The following is a 25,952-nucleotide window of genomic DNA, read 5'->3' on the forward strand; positions in this document are numbered from 1 at the left end:
GACAGGCTCTGCCTGGGGAGCACCAACGTGCTGCCTCGGGGGGAAAAGGGGGTTCCCCAAATCCCGACAGGACGCGGGACAGCCTCAGACAGGGACTCTGGGCGCTGCTGGGTGGCAGGCAGCGGCTCTCCGTGGCGTACATTTAACGGCAGCCTCTGCTCCACTGAGCACGACTTCCCCGGGGTTACTCCACCGACTTCGGTTTATTCCACGTCTGCTTGACCAGCCTCACCTCCGCCGAGGGAGGTATCCTCTCATTAGTACACAGACATATCTCAAGTATGCAGTGATGAATTCCCCCCGGAGCTTCAAAAGCAATAAAAGTGACCTTTGCATGTTCCTGCCGTAAAATACCAGGAACACCTCCAGCGCCCAAGATAGAAGCTGTGGTGGGCATATGTGAGCAGCATACACCATATGGATTAAGTCAAGGGAATACTTAGAAACTCCGACTCTGCCTTCACTAAAATTGATTCCGGCAACGTTTTTAGCAATTTCTTGAGGATTTTCCCTGTGTTTATGAAGTGCTGATCACCACAAAGGGATCTTTCAGCCTTGGTCTTTGAAGTCTCTCTAGCTCCGCTCTTACGATAGCCTTGGATTTAGTGGAGATCACAAAATACAGCATAAAATGTTAACATAAAAACGAAGACTCTCTTCTAAAAGGAAAGGCCTGTGCTGCCTGGAGTGGCGTGCACATGAATCTGGTTCAGGGTTTCATTCAGACTCCTTCAGACCCACTTTTTTTAGCATCTCATATTGCAGCAGCAACAAATAAAACACTAACAAATAAAACATGCTTAAACATTGATTTAATTTCTAGCGCACAGAAGGTCTTTAAATGGTAGATGTCTACCGAGTACAGTAACAGCGACTGAGGCATCTTACCGGGGGGTTTAAGGCTATTTAAAGCTGCCTTATGTGAAAAACCTTTGCTTTTCGGCGCAATTCCACCTAACTGGGAGAGGAGCCGGCAGACTGCAGAGAGCTGGAGCTATCTGGAGGTTTATCTGATCTCGGCGATAAAATTCCATCCCTGGGGTGACCTAAAAAGGACTGGAAAAGGCATGTGCTATGTGCTACGTGGATCAACGCTGCGCTAACGGCGAAGCGAGATAGATGATCTCATAGGTGTTTTCCAGCCCTCCTCCCCGTGGCTCCTCAAGAGCCAGTCAGATTAGGTTCCTTCTTTGTCATTAAATATTTTGGGAATGACACATTGTGCCCCTGGACTGCCCAGTGACAACAGCTCAGCTGAACACCCAGGAGGAATTCAAACTCCTGCATATCTCTCGACGCTGGGAGATAACTCCTGACTGCTCCGAACAGGGGGAGAGGCTGCAGCCCTCCGCTTAAGTCATGTTAACGATCTCAGAGATTAGCAAAGCTGGTTTGGAAATCTCAGTATGTCATTTATGTCGAGGGCTTCCGGGAGAAAGCGCTATTTACGGACTGTCTTCAGACCAACCTAGGCGGGCGGCAGTCTTCTGCGTTGGGAGGTGAAGGGCACGGGCTCCGCGTCCCATCCCGCTGCGCCTGGCTTCTCCCATACGGGAAGCAGAGGGAGCAGAGCCCCCGCTGCGGCACGGCGCAGGAGGCGAGCAGCGACAGATTTGCTGCAACGCCTTCCTCTACGTGCACCCAAAACCCATCACTTCCACGGGCAGGAAAACGCATCCCCCCGAGAAGCCCGCTGCCCGCGCAGCCCTGACGCCGCGCAGCCTCCGCGGTCCAGCCCCCCACGCAGCACCAGGCGCGGCCGGCGTGGGGTGATGCGACCGCGGTCCCACGGCCGGGAGCGCCAGCGCCCGTCCCGCTCCCGCTCCCTACCTGCCAGACCCCCGGCTCCCCACCGCGCCGGGGATGGGTTATTAATCAACGCCACATGTTTTTCCTTTCAAGTCACCGGAAAAAATGCACCAGCCCTCACACTGCTAGAGAAGTCGGGAGGGCTGGGGGCTGGGGCGAGATACCGGAATCCTTCGGGCTGATGCCATATCTGCAGTGGATTTCACACACCAAACGCTGGTTTTCAAAGCTGCTCTCTCCTCAGCGTAGTTAAGGCTCAGCCAGTAATTACAGCAACAGAAACGGGTTGGAAAATCAGCTGACGGAAAGCGAGGCTCTCTACATTACCGCTGCTGCAGCCCCCGGGTTCGTCATTACCACTTACAGGTGGTTATGGCAGGAGGGCTGAGGGACTGCCCGAGAGACCGTGGTCCCGTCCAGCCGGTGCTGTACAAACACCTCCTAAGGACCGTCCTTGAAAAAGCTGATAAATGACAAGGAGCTGGAGGAAGAAAAATGCAGCTCAGAATGGCACAGCGGGGCAGCGGCGAAGCACCGTCTGTATCCCGACACGGGGTTCCGGGCGCGCTCGCCGGGGTGCTGCGACGCCAGCCCACCCAACACGCCTGCAAGGAGCGGGGCCGCCCGGGGTACACAGGTGTGACGCTGCTCCAGCTCCTCTCCCAAATCCAACGCGCTCCCAAGGCAGCGCCGCGGGCGAAGCCGCCGCTCACCCCCAGCACGCTCCCGCCCGCGCACCGACGGCACCCGCCTCGTCTCAGCCTTCCAGCTCTCCGTCAGCATGGGAGCTCCACATCTGAAAGCCATTTCAGACATTGCATTTGTAACCTAATACTTTGAAGAAATAATAAAGCGAGCCAAATTTAACCCAACTGAGCTGGAGAAGCCAAATCTCTGCCCGCTGCCTTTCTAGAGATTTACAAAATACATACAAGGGGGAAGTGGCAACACAGACAGCCCTTCTCTGGAGCCCAGAGACACCTCTGATGGCCGCCCAGCTGTGGAAACGGCGAGGGAAATGCAGTGGGAGACACCGTGAAAGCACGGTGGAGTCAGAAGGATGGCCAGCGTGGTACAAGCTGGTTTCTTGACGCAGTAACAGCAGCGTGCAGCATCAGGAGGCACGGGTTCTCCGCAAGGCACCCGAGCGAGACCCATCCACTCGGCTTTGCACAGGAGCACCCTCTGCTCTGCCCAAGGACTTGACCGTAGCTGCCAGCATCTCAGAACCTGGCTGTGCTCATGACAGAGCCGAGGCTGCTAATACAGGACCAGTTAACGAGGGCAAAGCTGACTGCGATTTGCAGTGATACTATGGGCTCCAACACACCGAGATTACGGGAAAACCAATATACAGGATACATGTAACAGATAATTAGCCAAACTCCAAAAGCAGCGTCTACAACTTTCTCAAGGCCCTGGAGATCACAGTAACAAAATCTAGTTGTACATCATCAGTACATCAGAAGAAGAGAGATCTGCAACCGAGATCAGCCAACGTGGTGACCAAGTTTGAGCCCCTTTATGCTCCACACAAGCCTTCTGAACCAAATCTCACGGAATCTCGCTGCAGTGCTAAGCCAGCAGGCTGTGAGACCCAGCGCAACCCTCCTCTTCATCAGTGCACGATCCCGTCTGTTCAAGCGCTTGATGACGTGCTTTGTCTCGCCCTTGAAAGACCTTTGCAACGGGGAGTAATGCTTCACGTAGGCACGCTTCAGCTTTCACCGACCTCACAAGGTGAATGTTTTATTGTGTTGTTATTCTTACCTGCGCAGCAGCAGCCACGCCACGGCAGCCCTTACCTAACAAGGACTGGAAAATCCCTCCACAGTCTGGCAGGACTACACACCCACGTGTCCGTGCCAACAAATCTGCCCAGCAGACCGTGCTAAGCACTAGTGCCAATGGTCAAATTCCAAGTACTTGCACTCAACTGAAATGCACTAATGGGTTTTAAGAATGTGCAGTGATATAACAGCAGTGATGCAGGCAACGTACCAACGCCGTGATATTTAGAGACACCTGGGAAAGGAGAGACAACCCAGGATCAGCATTTCTGAGAGTTACACATTTTGACTAGGAAATCCTCTTCCACAGAATCAGAATCACACAGAATGGTAGGGGTTGGAAGGGACCTCTGAAGATCACCTGGTCCAGCCCCCCTGCCAAGGCAGGAGCACCCAGGGCAGGTTGCACAGGAACACATCCACTCAGGTTTTGAAGGTCTCCAGAGAAGGAGACTCCACAACCTCTCTGGGCAGCCTGTTCCAGTGCTCCGTCACCCTCACAGTAAAGAAGTTTTTCTTCATGTTGAGGTGGAACGTCCTGTGCTGCAGTTTATGTCCATTGCCCCTTGTCCTGTCACTGGGCACCACTGAAAAGAGACAGGCTCCATCCTCCCGACAGCCACCCTTCAGGTGTTTATAGACACTGATAAGGTCCCCTCTCAGCCTTCTCTCCTCCAGACTAACCAGCCCCAGGTCTCTCAGCCTTTCCTCGTATGAGAGATGTTCCAGTTCCTTAATCATCCTCGTAGCCCTCCACTGGACTCTCTCTGGAAGTTCCCTGTCTCTCTTGAACTGGGGAGCCCAGAACTGGACATAATACTCCAGATGGGGCCTCACCAGCGCAGAGTAGAGGGGGAGGATAACCTCTCTCAACCTGCTGGTCACACTCTTCTTAATGCACCCCAGGAGACCATTGGCCCTCTTGGCCACCAGGGCACAGTGCTGTCCCATGGGTAACTTATTGTCTACCAGGACTCCAAGGTCCTTCTCCATGGAGCTGCTTTCCAGCAGGTCAGCCCCTAACCTGTACTGGTGCACTGGGTTGTTCCTCCCCAGCTGCAGAACTCTACACTTGTCCTTCTCAAATTTCATGAGGTTCTCCCTCGCCCAACTCTCTCCTTCCTCTGAATCCACCTGCCCAGCTGGCTACAGTTGGAGAAATGCTGGAGAAATGCTTTCAGATGTGGCCAAAGGGAGAGGAGTCAGGCTCAGCACACCCATCCTGACCAACACCTCCTCTCGCAGTACAGATGCTGCAGGGATCAGTACAGAAGAAGGTGACGGTCATGCAAGCAGAGCACGGTCATGAGGGTTCTGGATCTATCAAGGGTCTATCAGACCCCTGCTCCACGGGCCACGCTGCACCGTTCCTACCATCATCTGGTTTGCCCCGTTCTTCTGGTATCACGTCCCAAAACCCCTTTGTGAGTGAGAAGCACTGAGATACACTTGAGATCCTGCACTGCAGCAATCCACATGATCTCTTTTGGAGAGCTTTAACGAAGATTTCTTCTTCAAGGCCTTTTTGTTCCACATGACTACTTAAAAAGCCTGATTGCCCACTCTGGGATGCCCAGGTAAGGAGAAAAATAACAGCAGTACTCACCCATCTCCTTGAGCTCCATATTAACAAGTTCCAACCAACAAGCATCGAGCTCGTCCAGGTCATAGCGGCTCACCCCTTGCAAGTAAGTCCTCGTAGCTTCCGAAATCTCAGAGCCAGGCGGGCTACTTGGTGAAACCTGTGAAGGCGAGTTCTCCAGCTGGGGTATGATTCTGGAAAAAAAGAAGGGGAGTTTGAGAAAGAGCAAAAGTATTCTGTTCCTTGCCATGGAGTGTGCGACCACGCCATGTGCAAACCTGACTCTAAGAACGAAAGCAAACCCAGCAAAATCAAAGGGGTTTTGTGCGCCCGGTGTGGTCTCCTGTGCCTTGGATGCTCTGAAGAGCACAACTTGGACATGAGCACCTTCCCAGAGACTGCTGCTCTGGGCACCCTATGTGATGGTTTGAGTTGGGATGTGTCAAAACAAGCTGATTTTCAGAAAACATTGAGCACAGCCCGGCTGCCAGCTCCCCTTCCCAGGACCTCAAACCCGGAGCTTGTGCTTTTCCCAATGTCCCAGAGAAGAGCGGCGCAGGCAGGCGGCAGCTCAGCGGCATGGCTCCGGCATCGCGCCCACCACCGAGCGCCAGCCCGCATCCCGCTGCGGCGTGGCTCCGGTTCCTGCCGGGCTGGCTTCCCACGCGGCACCACGGCCACCCGCCTCAGGCTGCGACCAGGAGGCGAAGGAGCGGTCTGGGAATCGCGAATTCGGTTTTTGGCCCGTGCTTTCATGTGCCTCAGTGTATTCTTCCCTGCACACTGGTGGCACAACACCAATCCCTTACGAAATAAAAGAAGTATCAGGGCCGCACACAGGCTTTACCACCGCATCTCCTTCTTCCTAAACATGCACCGATGCTTTTCGGAACGAACCGGCCTGCACCCCGCACGGCTCCACGCTGCAGAGCAGCCGTGGGGAGGCACCGAGCGGGCGGCTCTGCATCAGGCTCTCCGCAGGAACACGCCTGCTTTTCAAGAGTTCTCCAATTCCACCTCAGCCTGTGAGAAATTAAAGCCATTTTTCCACTTTGCGTGGCTCCTTTCTTCCTCCCCGCCTCGCATTACTGCCAGCATCCTCCCGCGTTTGGATTCCCCAGTCAAATAACTCAACCTACAGCTACAGCCACTGGCACCAACCTCGTGTCGCTCCCTGTGACCTTAGAGGGTTGTTTCTCCCCGTGGGGGCTTGCGGAGAGGCTCACGCAGGAAGACCGCGTCGGGGCAGAAACAGCCCATTTGGGAGAAACACACCGTCCTGCCCGTGAAACCGGGAAATCTCACGGGGAACGCATGCGCGAGCACCGGACCCGGCTGTTCGGAACAGCAATGCTCTTGCCCGGAGGCAGTGGTCCTGCTGGCGAGGGGGCACCGACCCGACCCTGCTCCATGGCTGTGAAGAGGTATCCCACGCCCTCAGAAAAGCAGGATTTTCCTGAGCCGTGGGATAAACACGGGAACGGGGCTACGGCAAGGGCTTCTGCTCACCACGCCACCGTCTCGGCCACGCTGCCGAGCCGGCTCTCCCCGCCCTGCGGGCAGGACGGCGGCACGCAGGCACTGCGTTTGGCAGCACCCCGCGCTCTGCGCCGTGAGCAGGAGGCTCTTTGCCCGGGGGATGAGTTTTAGTGCAACGCTCCGTCCTTGTCACGTTCGGCAACGCCAGCTCAGCCAGTGGCAGCTGGACGCCTCCTCCCCGCTGCGCCCGGCCCGACGCGCTCGGCGGGAGCAGCGGCGTCTGTCGCGTCCCCCCGGAGGTCTCCGAGGACTGGAGGAAGGCCCGGCTCTGCCCGTGCCCCCCTCTCGCCTGGCACGGGACCTGACTGCGGCAAAAATGAGTCAGGTTGGCGACCAGAAGCGGCGTAGCTTTGCTGGCCGCCCTCGCCGCAGCGACGCAGGGGGTCTTGGCCGGGCTCTCCGCTTCCAGCCCCGCTGCACCAGAATCGGCCGATGGGCTGGCACTGACAGCCGGTCCCAGCACGGGTCCGTGGCGACTTTCCTTTACCTACAGCTGTAGTTTTACCAGTCATCTACAGAAATTAACTCTTCACATGAGAAAAATCAGGTCCGACAGCTATGATGGTCCAAATCCTGATAGCAACAGTGACTCCTCCAGCCGCTGGCTCCTCCCAAGCTATTACCGCTGATTTACCAGGGCACAACAGAGACCAGATCCTGGTCCGGGGCTGCTCGGACGAGACACCCACCCCACCCGCGCAGCCGTCCACTCCCCAGAGCACCATTTGCTGGCAGAGCAACCCCTGATTTAAAACATCCTCCAGCCAAGCCCCTGCGACCGAGCCGCGCGTGGCAGGCAGGCTGCCTGCTGCCTGCCACCGCGGACGCCTTCAGCACGCCGTACGCTTCAGTGCCGCATTCACACGGCGCCGGGCAGCGCTTTGACAAGCTCGGCGACACAGAACGTCCCATGGTGGTCTGCAAGGTCTGTTCTGGGCGCTCTCTAATCGCAACCACAGGGATGGGGAGAGGAGCCGCCTCGTCTGCTGCAAACTCCCCGCACAGAGAGCGAACAGGCGCTTGCTGTCAGCTCTTCTGCCTTTTCTTGGCAACTCTGCAGCAATATGCATGACACTTGCCATGCACACGTCAACAGTGTCATGTGTAATGACATGCAAGCAGAGGACGAGCTGGAAATGAAAAGCAGCCTGCGGTGCCAGCTGACAGATCTCCGCGAAGTTGGGAGCTGGAGCTCGCTGCAGTATTTGCACAGCTCACGTTTCCTCCCCAAAATACCACCTCCCGGCGCAAATGTCAACACAGAGAGACGCCGCAAAGAAACAAACAAGCAAACGACGCCGCGCCGCAGCACGTCATCCCCTTCCAAGCAGCTTCTCTGCCATGGGAAGCCGAGGATCCAAGCCATGGGAAGCCCGCTGGCCCTTGCAAGACCTTCACCTGCCTTCTGTCCTGACACGAAGTCGATGTCAGAGCATCGAGTGCCTCGTGCTCTGTGACATGTCAGGGGCGAAGCCATCGTGTCCACCCCGAAACCAGTTGACCTGTGGTACCGGATGCTCCGAGGTCTGTAAGCACCAAGGGAAGAAATCTCAGCTGCCCTTGAGAAACGGATCCTACCTGCCTTGCCCAAGGTCGGGAAGGAAATCTGTGGCAGGGCAGGAAAATGAACCTGGAGTTTCTCTGGACCCAGACACATAGTTTAATTGCTGTCCTCTGCGGTCATGACCATCGGAGGCACTTCCGGAGCCACCCGCAGGAGAAGCAGTAATTTGATTGCTCAGAGAGAGAATCATCAAGAAGGGTGGGGGTTTTGCCTCGCTCGTCTTATTTTCTCCAACCCTAAATTGAAAATAAAGATGTGCCCTAACGCCCTGAGGACGTCTCCAAATTTCACCTCAGGATCTGAAAATAACCCCATGAAAAAGCCAGCTCTCGGCCCCCAGATTTTAAAACGAGCTCAGTGTAATCTAGGACAGGGCTTGGGGATTCAGTAACGTCTGTATTTAAAGCAGACAACAGTAATAACACTGAAACTAAGCATGCTCCGGTCAGGCTTCAGGACTCTCATCTAAGGAGCCCTCAACCCCCTAAAATATACAGGAGCCGCTGGCGCAACGTGCGTTGGTCCAAGGACCGAACCCCTCCTTCCCGCGAGCCCCGGCCCAGCTCAGCTTTGCGAGGTGCCGGGCCCTCGGGGCTCAGCAGCAGGCTCGGCGCAGGGGGCTCACGGGAGAAAGCTCAAAGCCGTTGAGAAAAAAAAAAAGAAAATCCTCCAAGCGCGATGAATATTCCTGTTGGAAAGAGCTGCCTGGGCAGGCGGGGGACAGTGCCGTAAGCCTTCATTAAGCCGAGTTACACGAGCTGCGTGCCGAACAGCCGGCTGCACCAGGAGACAGTCTGACACCGGGCCAGCCGGGGATGCTCGGGGCGGCGGGAGAAAGGAGCTGCCGTTTTCAGCCTGGCCTAAAAGTGCAAAGATTAACGCTCCGACTCCGTATCAAAGGGGCAGCCTGAACAGGGCTGTATGTCTGTATTACTGCATCGACAGCCGCTGAAACGCGCTTAGTCTGGTAAGGATGCTGACAGCAGCTGGAGAAATCTCTTTGGGTTATCTGTAACGCGGTACGTACCGCACCGCCCGCCGAGAGCCGAGCCACCGCGTCCCCGGGGCTGCGGGCGTGCAGGACGCCGTGCGCCCACGCCCAGGCCAGCCAGCCCCGACACGCGTCTGCGGCCACCGCAGTGTCTCGTGGAAAAGGGATTTTTGCTGAACCTGATGCTCGGAGGTGGGAGACGAGTGATTCTCCCTGGTCACAGAGCCGCCCAAAACCTGGATGGGTGTTCGGACTCTCAGGTCCTGGCTTTGCACTGACCCAGGTGACGCAGAGATCGCAGCAAGCTTCATGAGGTCACTGATGATAACGGCACGGCCAGCTCGGAAGCTCAGCGTTCGTCCCTTCCTAACACCGCGCCACCGAACGGAATTTGCTTCGCTTTAACGGGAACTGCAATTCACCGGGCGACTCTTTGCTTCTCACCACGTCACTGATGATGAAGAGCAAATTAATTAAGATGCAAAGATCTAACGGCGCACTCCACGTGCTCGCTGGCGCTCAGCTACAAGGTTCGAAACGTGCCAACGCAGCGATGGCAGGAGCCTCCCACCGTCTGGAAACACACGTCTCGGGGAGGGTCGGGAAGTGCTGCGGCACTGGGCTCCCGCAGCACCGCGCTGCCTGCACGGCTCGATCTCGCCGCAGTTTGCTTCCGTTACTAATTATTGATTAGACCTGTAAGGAAGAAGTATTAATATGAAATGTATCTGCTGAAAAGAACCACTAAACTTTACTTTTGGAGTTTCCTCTTCATGGGCACCCATCCGGCAGCACGGGCTGGCATCCCCCCAGCGTTTACTTGGACTCGGGGCTGCTCCGATATCTTCGTGCCATGTTCTCACCATTTCAAATACCAGCAAACCGCGGAGGTCAGAAATGAAGTAAGTATGTATTTATTATTAAATAAATTAATTAAATAAAATAAACCGCACAAAGAAGGTGCCTGGAGGAGAACCTCTAACCCCAAAGCCCGTCGTCCATAACCGAGGGCAGAGATGAAGAAGGAACGACATCCCTAACGGTCTGCAGCCCACCGAGCCCCTGGGCATGAAACCTGCCGCCAACCAGCCTCTGAGGCCGAGCAGCCAGGGAAGAGCGAAGCGGCTCAGCCGGAGCGTTTGCTGCCAACGTGGATTCCGTGACTTCAGCGTAGCTACACCCGACCTGCGCCGGTGGGAGATGGGACTCCAGTCTGCACCTCCGTAGGGACGGCAGCGCCTTCCGTCCGCACGCTCTGCCCTGCGGGGCGGCTCCAAGCTGTGACTCGCGCGGTGCCGATACCTGCTGCCCCACGGCACCTCAGAAATAGCTGCAAAATCCTTTCTTTATACAGCGAGCAGCTTGTGTAACCCTGCAAAGACCTGCTGGAAGCCTGGTCCGGATCAAACCCCCGACTCATCGGCCGCGCTTGGTTAAACACGAGGTTTTTATGGCTCGCAAACGACTCGGCAAACCGTACGAGAGGCTACGGTGACTGTCCTTCCCGCCCCAAGGGGTGCAGGAGGCTGCCAGGTGCCGGGGGATCGCATGGGACACCCCGAGCCTTTGGGAAGAATAAGCAGGACGCGATGCCCGGAGGTGCACAGCCTCCCGTCGATTCCTGGATTTGCTTTAGTGGGTAAAATCGCGTTCCTAAAAAGCAGCCTGTTCCTCCCTGACACATGCTAACACACCAGCAAAGAGCTTCTTGGTGTTCAGATGTAAAGATCAATGACTGCAGAGACAGTTGCCTTGGGCTAGGAGAAACGGTGGAAGAAATCCTACAATTTAATAAAAGAGAGAAATCCTTTGGAAGAACCCGTGCCCTGATTTACAGCAATATAGAAAACCAACCGTGCTGTGCACCCCTCCTCATCTACAATAACATCAAGAAAATTGGAGCCCGGAAAGCTGTAAGCCTTGTGCTCCTTTGTGCTCCACGCCGCAGCGCAAACACAGCCAGAAAAAGGGAAAACATCCCTAGAAAAAGGGAAGAAACGAGGCTGCCTTCGCCAGCATCTCCTGCCCGTCTCCCGCCAGGCTCCAAGAGCTGGGGCTGGCAGGGATGTCATCAGGGCTCCGCTGGCATGCAGAAACGGGGCTTAATCCCTTCGGAAACATCCCTGTTTCCAAACAGCTGCTCAGCGGAAAAAGAAAAACCCAGGCAGGGTGACGAGGATGTCTGCACACGTACTACCAACTCACACAATTTTTGGGGTGGATTTTGCATGACGTGCTAATATTCTCCATACCCCCGATTCAGGCATCAGTGATCCCGTAGGAATCAACCCTCCTTTCTTATTTCTAGCCTCGCTTTCTAGTTTCCCCCCGCCGTTGCGGCCTCAGGTGTGGTGGGGAAGATGCAGGACTTCCCACCTGCTTCAGGATGGCAAGACGCCGCCCGTGGTGCGAACGTGGGTGACAAGGGATGCCCACCGCCATTGCCAGGGCCGTGGCGGGCAGCGGGTGCCCGGAGGAGTCTGGCAATACGCAGGCACATGCTTGAGGTGATGATTTTCTAAAGACTGGTGAAAATAGCTGTCCCCCACCCTTGAAAAGAGCCAGCGGCATGGCCGTGCTGTGCCATGGCATCTGCCTCGGCTCGGGAGAGCGCCCGCGCCCCGTCCTGCTGACAGCACCAACGCAGCCGCCCGGGCGCTCCATCGATTTTTCCTTTCTCAGAGAGAAAGCAAAAGTCAAGCTCTTAATTACCTCAGGTACCAGTTTTCCCGTTTCCTTTTATTGGTATCGCAGGGCCTCTGTTGGCTTGTTCAGAAAATTATTTCCTTTTTACAAAAGCAGAAGTAGTGAGGTAAACAGCAAAAGCAGTGCTAGGAAATTCATTGCCCGGGCATGAATTCACCAGCCCAGCTCACTGGTGCTTGCCCGGCTGTCTCTGCTGGGGCCAGCTCCTGCACAAGCAGATGGCCACAGCACAGAAGGAATTTCATGCGTGTTCGAGGGTTTTTCCCGTTCCCCGAGAGTTTCGATGCCTTAGTTATTCATCCCTAGTCTTGGTTCAAAAAGGCAAGACGTGCTCAGCCCCAGGTTGTATCAGCCCTGGCACATTCCACGTAAACGGTGACAGTGACACAGGAGCATCCCTGCAGCCAGGGACCCTGTGCAGGGCACGTCCAGCCAGCCCACCCGGACCGGGTCTGCGTGAAAAGCAAGAACATGCTCCCCAAACCACCTCTCTCAACCCAAACTAGAGCAAAAGACTCTCGGGTAGCTAACCACGTGTTATGAAGCACATGGACGAGGCAAGGTCCTGAGCTTCCGAGGCTCTGTGATGCGCAGGGGGCATTGAGAGAAGCAAAAATCTCCAGTGTGACCCTGGGTTGGGGATGGAAAGCATTGTGAGGCTGGGGTGGCTCACACCCCAGTGGGGAAGGTCTTAAACGCACCAAACTGGGCAGGTGGGAGAAGATAAATAATGCCAAAGCAGGAAATTAAAACACTACAGAAAGTAGTAATTAATCCTGTGTAGTGCTTCTCTTCTGAAAATACTTAATTCTATTACAAGGAAGGCTTTAGTAAGTCATCTTTTCTTTACCTACATTCCACTCTAAATTAGTCTTGTCCAGTGTCCATAAATAAATCAGCTTAGGAAAGTCACTGGAAATACAACTCTGCCAGCAACCTTCAGCGGATGCTGATACTGTTCCTACCGCCATGCCGTTAGGCATGGCCTGAAAATTCATTAGTACAACATTGGTGCATCACAGGGCATCATCACCCTGTCACAGCCACACGAGGATTTTCTTCATCTCAAAAATACCTTAAAAAAATTCAAGCAGAAACCTCTCCACTGGACCCTGAAGTTTTACTCAGGTAAAAAGCCTGTTTCTACCGAAAATAAGAAAGAAACACTTTGCTGCTGAAGAGCACAGCATCAGGCCCCCGAACGATGCTGTTCTTGGGGAAAAAACGCGGTCCCGGCTAACAGCTTCTCGAGGGTGCCACCAAACATCTGGGGGAGCCGTGAGGTGCCCTGGCCCCCCGCCCTGCGAGAGCCCTTCCCCAGCATCCCCGCGCCATCCCCCCGAAGGCCGGCTCACCGCCCCAGCCCCTGCGGCGGGGGATGCGGGGCTGGGGAGGGATGGACCTACCCAGCTCCACGGGCACACGACGGCTTCGCCTGCGTCTCAGCACCGCACGGAGCACCCGAACGCAGCAGACTCGGGACCGTGAGGTAAGTCACTACTCGCAGACCCCGGGCGAGCGGCTGGTGACTTTGGTTGCCCTTCTTAAGCCAGAGCACTCCAGCAAGGCAGCTCCCCTCGGCGGCGATGTGCCACCACCGAGATGCTGCGGCTCTCCCTGCACCATCACGGCAAAGCACGGCGCAGGCAAAACCATTTGCGGAAGCTCGATTACGCTGGAGGAGCATTGACTCCTTTGTTTATCCATCCAGACAGAGACACAGCGTTTAAAAAAAATAGCTGTATCAATCAAGGGCTTGTTTAAACAAAAGGCTGAAAATTGGGATCAGCCTGAGAAGCACATCAAACCTGAGGCCATTAGTCTGAAAGTGGGTCCCAAGGGCACTTGAAGAAAAGGAGTAAGTGGACCCCAACACTCTGGAGGATCACATCTATCCCTGGAGAAGATTGTGCAGTAATAAAATACACTCAGCAAATTCCCACGGTTAATCTCACCCCTGTAAACCGAGTGCTTCACTCGGCTGAAAGGAGAAGGCATTTTTTTCTATATGCTCCCTTTTAACATACTAGATAGAAGTAATTAATCCTGTGTAGTGCTTCTCTTCTGAAAATACTTAATTTTATTACAAGGAAGGCTTTAGTAAGTCATCTTTTCTTTACCTACATTCCACTCTAAATTAGTCTTGTCCAGTGTCCATAAATAAATCAGCTTAGGAAAGTCACTGGAAATATAACTCTGCCAGCAACCTTCAGCGGATGCCGATACTGTTCCTACCGCCAGCTCCACTCATGGGAGAATTCTCCTGCGGCACACGACGACTTTAAAAAGGCAATTTAAAGGGATAATTTTAATCGTCTGTTTATTAAAATAGTACCTAGCAGGCCAGATGCCCAGTCTTCTTATGAACTTAAGCGAATAGATTTTATAGGTGCTATGGCTTCTCGATAGCAGAGTGGAATATAAGATGTTAGAAGAAGAGCCTGGTGGCATACGGGCGAAGCACGGGGCTGCAGATGGGGGTGGATGGTCACAGTAACAAGCTACCACTCACAAACGAGATTTTGTGACCCTCAGCGTACCCAGGCTCAGTTTTACGGACCGTGTTACGCCTACTTACTCTACTTCTATGGCTTCTATTAAAGTCTGTAAAACCATGAGCCAAAAACTATACTCCTAAGGCTGGGTTCAAAGAAAGGGAACGCCAAGATATTAAATGGGTTAGGTTTTAAATTAGCTGGCCTGGTGTTCAGACTGGCATGCAAGCTGCCTGGACCGGCTGGATGAGTAGCCTAAAAGCATCGTTAGGATCCAAGTCTCGGTGCTAACGGGTGCCTGTGCGCTTCACCGCTCCCCTCTTCGACCGAAGATGCTCCAGGTGACATGGGGAGCACCCCTGTGACCAGCGCGGGGTGCTTGAGAGCTCACAGCCCTGCGGGCACCCTGCTCTCCCCCCAGCACAAGCCGCTGGCAGAAGACCTGAAACCAGAGACCGGGACCCCGCAGGAGCGACCACTGGTACCCGGCGTCTGCCAACACGTCCTCCTGTGTGATGGGGCGGAGAAAGGGCTTGGAGGTGGCTGGTCCCAGGGAGGAGAGAGGTGACACTTTTGCAGATCCACAAAAATTCATACGGACAGAGCGGCCGCGGGCGCAGGGCTCACCCCGGGGGCCAAAGGTGGGTCTGGAACGGGAACCTGCAGTGCCTGTCCCACCTGGTGGCCTGGTCTGCCACCCCACTTTGTGCGCTTCATAGGCTACCTTCGCGTCAGAGCCTGTAACAAGCACATTTCCAGCAAAAAAAGTTGATGCAGGTGACGTAACACCAGCCCTTCCCGTGTACGTCCGTGCTCAAGCAAGCAGCCCGGCACAACCGCGCGGCTCATCACCACCACTGCTGATGTGGGCGATGCACGGCTGGGCTGGCACTACCCTCTGGTGTAACCCAAGCATTTTGTAAGCTGCTTGTCCCAAAAACCTACAGAGGTGGTAACGGTTCAGCTCTGAAGCTCTCGTTTGGCTTCTTGCTGCTGTTTGCGGGGAATAAAGCAGCTGGCTCTGGCCCCGGGAGGACCCACCAAACTCCTGCGGCAGGAGCACCCGTGTGCAGAAGGCACCCCCCAACTGCACAGACCCCGGTGGCCAACGCTCAGCCCCGCCGAGGTCCCTTTGTGCTACCCAAGTGGCACTCGGGATGCTCAGGAAAGGGTTAACGCCGCTTGCGGCAGCGTCCTGCCCTCCGGGTACCGGCAGCCAGTGAGTGCGGCGCCGGGTGACGTAATGCCTGGGTGGCTGCTGCACACCCCATCCCTCCTGTGCTGGAGATGCGTCAGGGACCCCGCGATGCGTCAGGGGCCCCGGGATGTATCGGGGACCCCGGGATGCATCGGGGATCCCAGCGTCCTACGCCAGGCAGGGACCAGCCCAGGACAGCGCGGCTCAGCTACACCCGCCATCCCTTTAGCTGTTGTTTTTTCCAGCTGAACCCCAGACACTCGGCGCTTTCCAAGTAGCGAATATTAGAAATGATCACGACCAGCTTTTACGACACCCTCGGTGACCGGGAGCGTACAGCGGCAGGCGCCGCGCAGCTCCGCAGGGCACAGCCTCCCCGCCTGCGGCTGCCGGCACCACGCGCACATCCCGGCCGGGAAACTCCTTTTGGCTCCGGGACCATCCAGAGTCTGGCTGTTTGGGTTTGGAAATCCCCCTGTGACAATCCCGTTTCTGAGCAAGACGTCACGGATGGGGTAGGGTGGCCCCTCAGGTGCTGCGGGCGGTTGGGGGTTTACACAGGCAGGCTCTGGAAGTTTTACAGAAATGCAACTGAAGCTCCAAATTGCAATTAACAGGTGCAGTAAGAAAAACGCTCCATTTTCCCCTCTCCATCTAAAATCTCCTCCACTAACAGCCTGTAACCAGAGCGGGTCCTTCCAGGCCTCTGGAATAATGTAATCCTCTACGGAGAAAGTGATTCACTCTTCTTTGATGTGATAAAAAGAGGAAAACAAGTGAACAGGAGGCACTAAACAGCCATCTTGTTAAACCCAGACAGCTTTTCCAATTTCGCTTCTGAGCTGTTTATCACCACATAAAAAGCCCGATACTCGGCAGACTAGATAAAGACCAGAGTGTTGATGTCCCTGTCTTTCTCACGTTTATATTCCAGCCTAAATCTCACTGAGATTTAGCTCAACAAATGAATTATTTAAGTCTCAACTCCGATTCCAGCGCCCAAAAAATTATTTTTGGGGAAGGGACCCGGTGAAGAAGTGCCCGGGTGCGGCGCTGGGGAGTTGCAGAGCAGCATCTGCCTTCGCGAGGCGGAGAAGAGGACGGGCACCATTTCGCAGCGGGTTCGTCGGCACAGCTCCCGTGCGGAAGAAAACCACGGCCGCAGGGACGGACAGCGATGGCCAGGCAGCGCTTTGCTGGCGGGCCGGCTGGAACAACAAAACGCAGATGTTTTTCTGGTCGACGAGACAAAAGCAGCGTCTGGGCTGAGAGCAAAATGCACACATTATTTTTGACGCCGTGCAAGGATCTTCGTATTCCTTTCCCCTTCTGCTCTCTGCGCCGTTCAGCCTTAACGGTGCTATCAAAGGCAGCATGAGGGGGTTCTGACCCTTTTGGCTCCGAAACCCAGCAAAACCCAGTGGCCCCCGGCACCGGCGCCGCTGCAGAGGATGCTCAGGAAGCATCTGCTCCCTGCGGGCGACCAGGGCAGGGCCAGCACTGACACCAGCACCCACGGGTGCTGTCCTCCTCCATCTCCCAGAGCACCACTGACCTATCTGGTGGCCCTCCAGGGACTCCTGCGGCACGCCAACCTTCTCCAACCCCAGCCAGCAGGTGACTAGTATTCTGCTCATTTCCATTTAAGCAATATATATCTTGGGATTGCTACTAGGGAAGCCGAGGGCACCTGAGCGTATGTTTTCTGGATATAAAAAGACAAAAAATGTTGCTTCTTTATGTAACTTAAGCCAAGTTACTAGCGTTAAAGCACCTGCAATTGATTATCTCAGCCAGATAATGTTTCCAGAATTATTTCAGTAACGCAAACAGCTCCACTTGTGTTTGTATCCACGTACTAACGGGGAGCAGAGACAGAGGCTGCCAGCGCCGGCAGCGCCTCTGCACCCACCACGCTCTGCGCAGCGGCTGCGGGTGCCAGGCGCCACGGATCGGGAGTTGGCCAAACCCCCCCGACCCTGCTGCTATCGGAGCTGGGCATCGGGAAGCTCCAAATACCGCCGAGGGCACGAAGACGACTACTCCTGTGATTAACACAGTGCCGTCGCGGGGGTCTCCTTACACGAAACCGACCCAGTGAAAGCAAAGCTTTGAGGAACTGGAAAAGGCAGCATCCAGCCTTTTTTAATGTCTTCTGAATCACTGCACTAACGCTGAACCCTGAAACACACGAGAACAGTTCTGATGCCGAGTCACTTCAGGCAGCACACAGCCCATCCCTCAAAACCAGGAGGGATCCCCCCGCCTCTTGCACCGTCCACAAGCCACGCTTGTTTTGGTGCCTTGTCCACGTCTTCTTCAAGCGCCCTGAAAAAACCCTCCTACCAGCTCCTCTGCACCTCACCAAGGTCCTGGGAACACGGTAGAGCTCGCTTTCCAGCAATCCAGGCTTCACCTGAATTCAACAGGATTATCCACACCAGCACCAAGAACCGAGCAGCTATTCCCACTGCCAGGCTGTCCCGGTCCTCCCATCGCTCTGAAGAGCACTTAAAAGAGTAATAGTTTCTTGTTCAATGGGAACACGAGGTGCACTAAATCATGAAAAGGTGATTTAATTACCGCTGCGGTTGCAAGCAGCAGCCAGCGGATCCGCTACGGTTTGCCCGGCCATACGCTGAATTCACGGTTCTGGATGGAGAGCGGAGGTGATGGAGCAAGATGTGGAGGCTCCTGAGGCTGTACCAAACCGGAGGCCGCCCTGAGAGCCGTAAACCTTGTCACCGAGCTCGTTCTATACGTTTACTGCTGAAATACACACCTGACTTTGTGTGTGTGTGACCCAGTATAAACCACAAGCATCCACGGGGAGGATTAGCAAACATTTAAAAGTCCAAGTGGCTGAGTACTAGGTAAGAACCGCCTGGATTAACACGTTTCCCATGTCAAACCAATAAAGGTGAGGACTTGCCAAAAGCCCGCACAAGAACTTGTCAAGCAGATTGTAAAACAGACACGATTACAAGTAACAGAGAGAGTAAATCACACTGACTCCTCCGCAAAGCACTCACAGGCACGGGGCACGAACTAACAACCCTCCACAGCACCGATACCCCCCTCGCACTGCCCAGACCCTCCGAACCACCGACCCGCTGCGATGGGAGAGTCACCCCATCTTAAATCAGCTCTCTAAAAGACCGGCAGGACAGACCACCCTGCAAACAACCCGTCCCTCCCACTGCTTGCTCGGATCCCTGAGCGGATCCGACTGGAAACCTCCCTTTCCCAGCGGCAGAGCTGCCGAGGGAACTCACCGATGTTACGTCACTGGGGGGTTTTTCTGCTGCCCTTGACCAGTGCCACCGGCCAGCCCGTCCTCGCCACGGCCAGGCGTCACCCCGGGGTCCCCGGGAGCGTGCGGAGCGTGCAGCGAGCTTTCCTCTCCCCAGGCGCCCACGTCCCAGGGCTTGTGATATAAACATTTAGGCTTAGGGCGGTTGGGATTTTTATTTCTTTTGATCAGAGCAGAGTCTCAGATCTTGAAAGGGAAGCGTACATGTATTTCTGAAGCATACCAGAATCCAGGCGTATTTAAGGGCAGGCAGCCACAGAATGGGGGTAAGTGACCCAAGAAATAGCCCTTTGTAAAATCGCCAGCGTGCCATCCACAAGCCCCAAACTCACACGTTTTTCATGCTGAGCCGGAGGGAAGGAAAAAGAAAAGAAAGGAGGGGGGAAAAAAAAAAAAAAGGATCATGTTAAAGGAAAAAAAAGCTCTGCTACAAAAGATACACAAACTGCTGCAGAATCCTGCCTGCCCCTTCTGCAGCAAAGCCCAAGGGAAGCTGCTGATGAGTCAACAGCCGACCGAGGAAAGGAAGTCCAATCTCAACACTCGAGAACAAAGTGTGCTGGTTCATACAGTACATGCTGAGAACGAAGCCTCGGAACGCGCTCCCCGGGCTGGGAGCCGCGCTGCCGCGAAGATGCAGCCTGGCCGCCATCCAGGGCTCCTGCCGCACACGGAGGAAGAGGAGAGGTGACGTCCAGGCGTTGCTGGGACGTTCGCATCGTGCCGCCCCGCCGCTGGGCCAGCCTGGCCGCAGCTCCGCTGCGCTGCCGCGCTCCACGCCGCGGCCGAGACTGCTCCCGCTGCCATTTTCTGCCTTTGCTGGAACCGCTCCCTCCCCGCGCGGGGTCTTCTGGATCCAGCACCCAGCCCCGCTGGGACGAGCCAAGGCGTGTGCTCGCTGGGAGCAGAGGGGAGAAGGGCAGGGACGTGTCCCAGTCCTACCCCCATTACTGGTGCACCAGTTAGTTCCTCTCCCTGCCCCAGTACATCCATCTCCAACACCGCTCCGCACGCGCAGACCCACTCCGCGTGCCTCCTCTCGCGATGGTGCGGCACGAGCCCTGCTGGTATGGGAAAGCCGCACCACAAGCATCCCTCTGCACCCTTTCAAAGAACTGCTGGACCTGCTGGAGATGTTGGGGCAGCTCCTTACGGGACTGGAGTCCACTGAAGAGCAGCAGAGCTCGAAGGAGATGAACGCAGCTCCACACCGCGACGCGAGCACAGCCCTGCGCCAGCTCCGACGCATGCGCAGCAGCACAGCAAGGAGCTGCTTTACCTGTGTGCGTGGCTGGTGGAGGAGAGAGGCCAGAGGGGACCCGAGGGAGGAGGACGGGACGGCGACACCGACACCAACACCGTGCCGACGTGGCAGACGGCCTGCGTGCTGGCGCTGCCGCCATCACTGAGTTGGTACTCGCAGAGGTTGTGCCTTCCTGTTGCCACAGCACTTTCTGTTTTCTGTTAAAACAGGGCCACAGCAACGATGCAAGTATAGATCTGCAACGCCAAGAATATCTGGGAAGCCTGCCAGCAAGAAGCAGCCTTCCTGCTCATCCTCCCGCTGTGTGCAAATTCACAGGAAACAGAATCTACAGCACATACTAATGTGGCTTAATGCGCGAGCCAAGAGCCACCTCTAGATCCTGCCTGCATCCCTGTCCGCCCGGGGAAGGAGCCGCACGCCAAAAACGTTAAATTGTTAAATAAAGGAGGAATTAAAGCCCATACAGGTGCATAAAATTCCACGTAGGTGCCGCCGCTTTATGGAGCGGTGCTCTCCGCCGGGCTAGCTCAACGCGCCGCCGGGCACGACACCGGCACCGCCAGCGGGTAGGGACGAGCGTGGGTTGGGTCCCTGCACGCCCACTGCAACAGGGGCTCCTACGAGCGTCCACGGCACACCAGCAAGGCCCACTTTGCTCCTGGGTGTATCACGGTGTGACTCCGGGAAGACAAAGCTCATCTAAAGCTGCTCTTTCCCACTTACAACTCCAGTGGTACCCACAGCCCCGATGCTCCGAGACTGCTGCAATAACTCTTCCCGTTACTTTACCTCGCTTAATCCTTAAACTCAAGCCATGATGAGATGAGCCAACACTGCATCCAGCGCCCAGCTGTGGCCCCGCTCCAGACTGGGACCGCGTACCCGGCTCTACCACAGATTTCACGGTGGAAATCTCCATGCCTCGGTTTACCCTTCTGTAAAATGACTGCAGAGCTCACAGCGGGGCTCATTTTACAGCCAGCGGAGACCCTTCGGCCTCAGGCTCTAACAGCGGTGGGATGCACTGTCGTCGCTGGGATGCGGTGTCATCACCACCCACATCCCAGGGCGGGTGACCTGGAGCCGCACGGGCAGAGGATGCGTCTCCCCCTCCGCCCAGGAGAAGGGAAACTCGCCTCGACTCCTCATTCCCCTGCTCTCACCCGCCTGCAAGCGGCTTTTCTCGCCACGCTGGAGCCCTTCAAGCTTTGGGCAGTTCTCAGGCATTTTACCACACAACAAAAAACCCCTCTGAAGATTGGGGAGAGGAAACGGCCGATCTCCCGCACTGCCCGATAACCCTGGCACGCGGTGGCCACCGGCAGCATCCATGCCCCCTGGGACACCGAGCCAAGGGATGCTGCACCTCTTCCCCCGCCGCCTTCCTCGCAACCGCACTGCGATTTGCGCTAACCTAGAAAGGACCCTCGAGTTTAAGGTGGCTCTTAGTGGAGGCATTTTGAGAGGGCTGCTTTCTGGGGAAAGCATTCCTTAAAATACAGCTCTTCCCTTCCGCCTCACCCCCAGCTTTTGACATTTTAGAGCTCCAGAAAAATAAAATGTTTCAAAAAATCTAATTTTCAGCTTTGGAGGCACAAAACCTAGAGGCAGGGTGCGGGTAGGAAGAGCTGGTTTCCAAGCACCCAGGCAGGAGATGAAAAGAGCGGCAGCGGCTGCGTACAAGGCACCTCTCGGAGGGCGAGAGCCATCTCTGGAGCGGGAAGCGACTTTCGCTCCCTCCGCTGCAAAATCCGCTTGCTGCTTAGCACGGGAACCCGACCCCCGGGCTGCGGGATGACGGGCCAGTGTCACCCTGCAGGCAGCGCCTGCCTGCTCGGCAGCTCCCGGGGCTCCGGGGGCTTCTCCCCCTCTAGGAATTTCTCATGGAAATGGCTGTCGGGAGTGACGGCGTTAGGACTGGGCTACCGCGGGCATCCAGCCCCCGCTGCCGCAAACCTGAGGGCAGGGTGGTCCGTCACACCCCTGCGTCACACCTCTGAGATGGGGGGAAAAGCCAAACGCTGCCCCGACAGCCAGGCAGGGTGGCAGCTGCTGCGCTCCAAATTTCCCAGTCTACAAAAAAAAAAAAAAAAAAAATCAGTGCTGGGATTTTTTTTCAGCAGAGAAAGGAATTTGGATTGCCCGTATCTGACGCAGGGAGGATCCGTTAGGCTTATGTGAGGTTTTTTTGTTTGAGTAGGGAAAAAGGGAAGTTCGGAAGCGAAGGGGGAAACTGGTGCGGAGCCCACAGGGCAGCGAAAGCAGCAGCTTGGGCAGGACCAGCGAGGTCCCCGCTTGCTGCCGCCGGAGGGTATGTGTGCTGGGGATGGAGATGGGGGCAAATTAAAGCAATTGAACTAGGGAGGTGAATGGAGTTGTAAGGCCTTTAATAAGGCTGCTCTCTTTAGGCAGATGAAATATAGTCATCTCGTGAAAAAATACTTGCCGTTTCTCCGAAGGAGGGCAGGCGGCAAGGGGAGTTGTCTAACGCCGGCGGTGCGGAAGCGACCGCGGTCTTCCTCTCTCCGGGACGGCCCGAACGCCGCGCTCTCCACCTCCGACGCGCACACCCAAGCGGGGAAAGACTGAGGGCAGGGATGCTACGGGCCGGAGAACTGCTCGGGAGGAGCACACCCGTCTCTGCTGTGCCTTCTGGTGGGCACGCAGAGAGATGCTGCCCTGATGAAAAAAAATCTGGCAGCGTCACCACTTCTCCCCCCCGGGCCGTGCATCATGGCCACAAACCGGGCACAACCATCAATGCTGCTGTAAAATGAGCTCTTCATTCCACTGACAGGGCACTAGCAAAGACAAAATATCCTGAACAGGCTCCAGTCCGAGGACAAAGCCCCTCCGGCCACGCTCGCCGTCTCGCCAGCAAAGGGATATGGTTCAGACAGATGAGACACGATGCAGGACAGACAGACGGAGCAACAAGAGAGGAAAGTTAAGGCTGTGGGTGAGCAGCACGATCCCGCAGCTGCCCGGGAGGAGCAGCCTGGGGTGAGCGCGGCGTCTTGCAACCTGGAGGGGCTGCAGAAATCCACCTGAGATTAGCTGAGTGTTGGAGCCACTAACGAGTATCTTTGAGAGGTCATGGAAAACAGGTCAGGTTGCAGAAGACCAGAAGAAGACACACGTTATCTGCCTTAAAAAAGAAAACTCGGGGGAAACCAGTGGAACACATAAATAAGCAATCTCTATGAAGGCACACAGAGAATAACACGGGATAAGAACCATCCGACGTGGGCTGGGACCTCTGCGATGCGTGGACAGGAGAGGAGCAGATGGGACCCATCTTGACTTCGCAAGGCTTCAATGCTGCCTATCAGGAGATGCTCCCCGGTGTCCGTGGGCAGTGCCGCGACCTCGCAGAGCCAAGAGGCTTGCTCAGTCTGCTGCATTTAACTCCGAGGAAGGGGAAGCCACAAACTCTTTGGAGATCAAGGCTTGAACTCAAAACGGTGTCAAGGAATTGAAGAAAGAGATGGAAATATCGCAAGAGGCAATTCATCAAGGATTATGGAATAGCGCAGAGCTTGAGAATAATCAAACGAGCAAAAAACCACCCTAGAATTAGGGAATTTTTCAGAGGAGGATCTGATGGTCAGAGTCAATTCCAAGCTCAAGGTGACTGGGCAGCACCGGACAGCAGTGGGGTGTCTGATGTCCTCCCCAAAGCCTGTGGGCACGTCCCTACAGTGATGTCGGCAAAACCAGGAGAAGCCTGGAAGTCGGTGATAAAAACGTTCACAACTCCAGAAAACACGACCTTTGATGGAAGCTTAAAATGAACAGATCTGTTTAGAGGAGAGAGGACTGAGAGGAGACATGACAGTGACTCGAAAAAATGTGAAAGGTACTGGGAAAAGGCTGGTGACGGAGCGGGACAGGGTGGGATGGGGACCTGGGAGGGATGACCTGCACCAGTGCGCGGGAACAGGCGGCACTGGCAGAGCTGCTCCGGGACCCCCAAAAACAAGGGCCTGGAGGAAAGCAGAGCGGCAGGTCTGCAGCCTGCCCCGCGCCCCCGCAGCCCCCGGCACCGCTGGTCAGGCTGGCTTTACATGGGCACGCTGGAAATAGCACCGGCGCGAGCCCCCAGCTGGGGAGCAGAGCGCTCGCGAGTCCAGGCTGCGGTTAGCTATCAAAGACAACTAAAAAAAGATATTCCACACACAGGAGGTTTTCCGCCCCCCCCCCCCTTTTTTTTTTTTTTTTTTTTTTTCCTGAGGATTAAATCAACTCAACAGCCCCCTTTACAACTTCCCTTTTGATGTGTTCAGGCTCATTAAAGTTTCATTTCTTTCTCTGCTTTCCCCGGGGGAGGAAGGGGAGCGTACACAAAAGTTTACTTCAGAAGCAGGGTCGGCAGCTGCAGTAGCAGCTGCTGTTGCTGTGGGACAAGCGGAACCTCCACTAGGCTTCACACCCTGCCCAAATCCCTCGGCAAAACGCATCCTCCCGCAGCCGCCCCGCTCCCAGGCGCAGCCCCAGCATCACGCCGGCACGATGCTTTCACGACTGTTTTGCAGGATGCGCGCCCAGGGTCGCGGGCTGTGCCGCGAGCGAGCGCACGAGAGCTGCAAAGCTCCTACAAACCCTATGAGTTTTCGGGTCCAAGCCTGCCAGTTTCTGGGTCCAACCCTGCAAGCCTCCAGGTCTGACTCGGCGAGTTTTGGGGTCCCTTCCCGTCCAGGCCCCCCCACCGGCAGCACCAGCCTTTGCCCCACGGCTTCAGCCACCGCCCTGGGATAATCCCCCGCATGCGGCGGATGGGTAGCAGCTCCCCCGCGTTTCTTTTCTGCCCGAGCAGCTGTTTAAGTGTCTATTTTAAAACTCAGTTCTCTATTTTAAAATAGCTAATGAGGCACCGATCTAGGCCAATAGACGTTGTCTCCACAAGGTCTGGGAGATGCTTGCCTCTCTGTCGGGCTCCTTCTCCCCGAATCTCGGCGTGCCCGTCACGTTTCCAATATGCACAAACAGCTTACATCGTAAGGAGGGAAGTTTTTAATTTAAGGGTCAACTCCTGCACCCCTGCTGTGAAACACCAGCGGTACAGCCACGTGTTTCTAGACGGAGACGCATCAACCAGCCAGGCAGAGGCTGACGTTCCGGGTGGTTTTCTGTTGGTATTTCTTTTATCCTCCCTTTGATTTTATCAGGTCTTTTTACAATTCCCCAGACCAAGAGCAAACGAGGAGCTGGCCTGCCCGGCACGGCTCCTCGCTGCCGGCCGAGAAAAGCCGGGCACGTACAAGAGGGACTTTCAGAAAGCAACAGCCCACGGCAGGGTGTGGCGGGAGGTCCCCGTGCATCCCTGTGCAAGCCCGGGATCCCAAGCATCCCCTTTTACATGCTCTCCGAGACGGTGTGCACCCTGCCAGGCAGAGGGGACCCCGCAGAGGGGACCCCACGGCGGGGACCCCGCTGGCTTACCTGACCACGGGCTCGGGGATGGCCTCCGCGCTCGCCGGCACCTGGACACCCTTCTCCCACTCCTGCCTCCAGGGATCGGCCAGGACGTAGTACTCGTCGGGGCTCAGCTGGAAGGAGTCGGGGATCTTCATGGCTGTTATCAGATCCGTACGGAAAACCTGCATCGGAAAAACACCCAACAGGCAGGGTGAAGGGGTCTGGCAGAAGCTGGATGCACACGCGCCCAGGGAGGGTGCCCTGGGGAAACGGTCCCCAA

At 55.7% G+C, this 25,952-nt stretch overlaps 1 protein-coding gene across 1 annotated transcript in view; it reads right to left on the minus strand.

The window, feature by feature from the left end:
• The window catches only part of JADE2 (jade family PHD finger 2), a gene marked incomplete at both ends in the record, with an annotated part of 73,271 nt that overhangs the window by 31,766 nt on the left and 15,553 nt on the right, over positions 1-25,952 (minus strand). The window contains 2 exons of the mRNA XM_082006211.1: positions 5,206-5,375; positions 25,697-25,854. Of these exons, the coding sequence (XP_081862337.1) occupies positions 5,206-5,375; positions 25,697-25,854 (328 nt within the window). The remainder of the gene's footprint in view (positions 1-5,205; positions 5,376-25,696; positions 25,855-25,952) is intronic.

This window comes from Phaethon aethereus (assembly GCF_964289735.1).
Source record: "Phaethon aethereus genome assembly, chromosome: 14".
NCBI lineage: Eukaryota > Metazoa > Chordata > Aves > Phaethontiformes > Phaethontidae > Phaethon > Phaethon aethereus.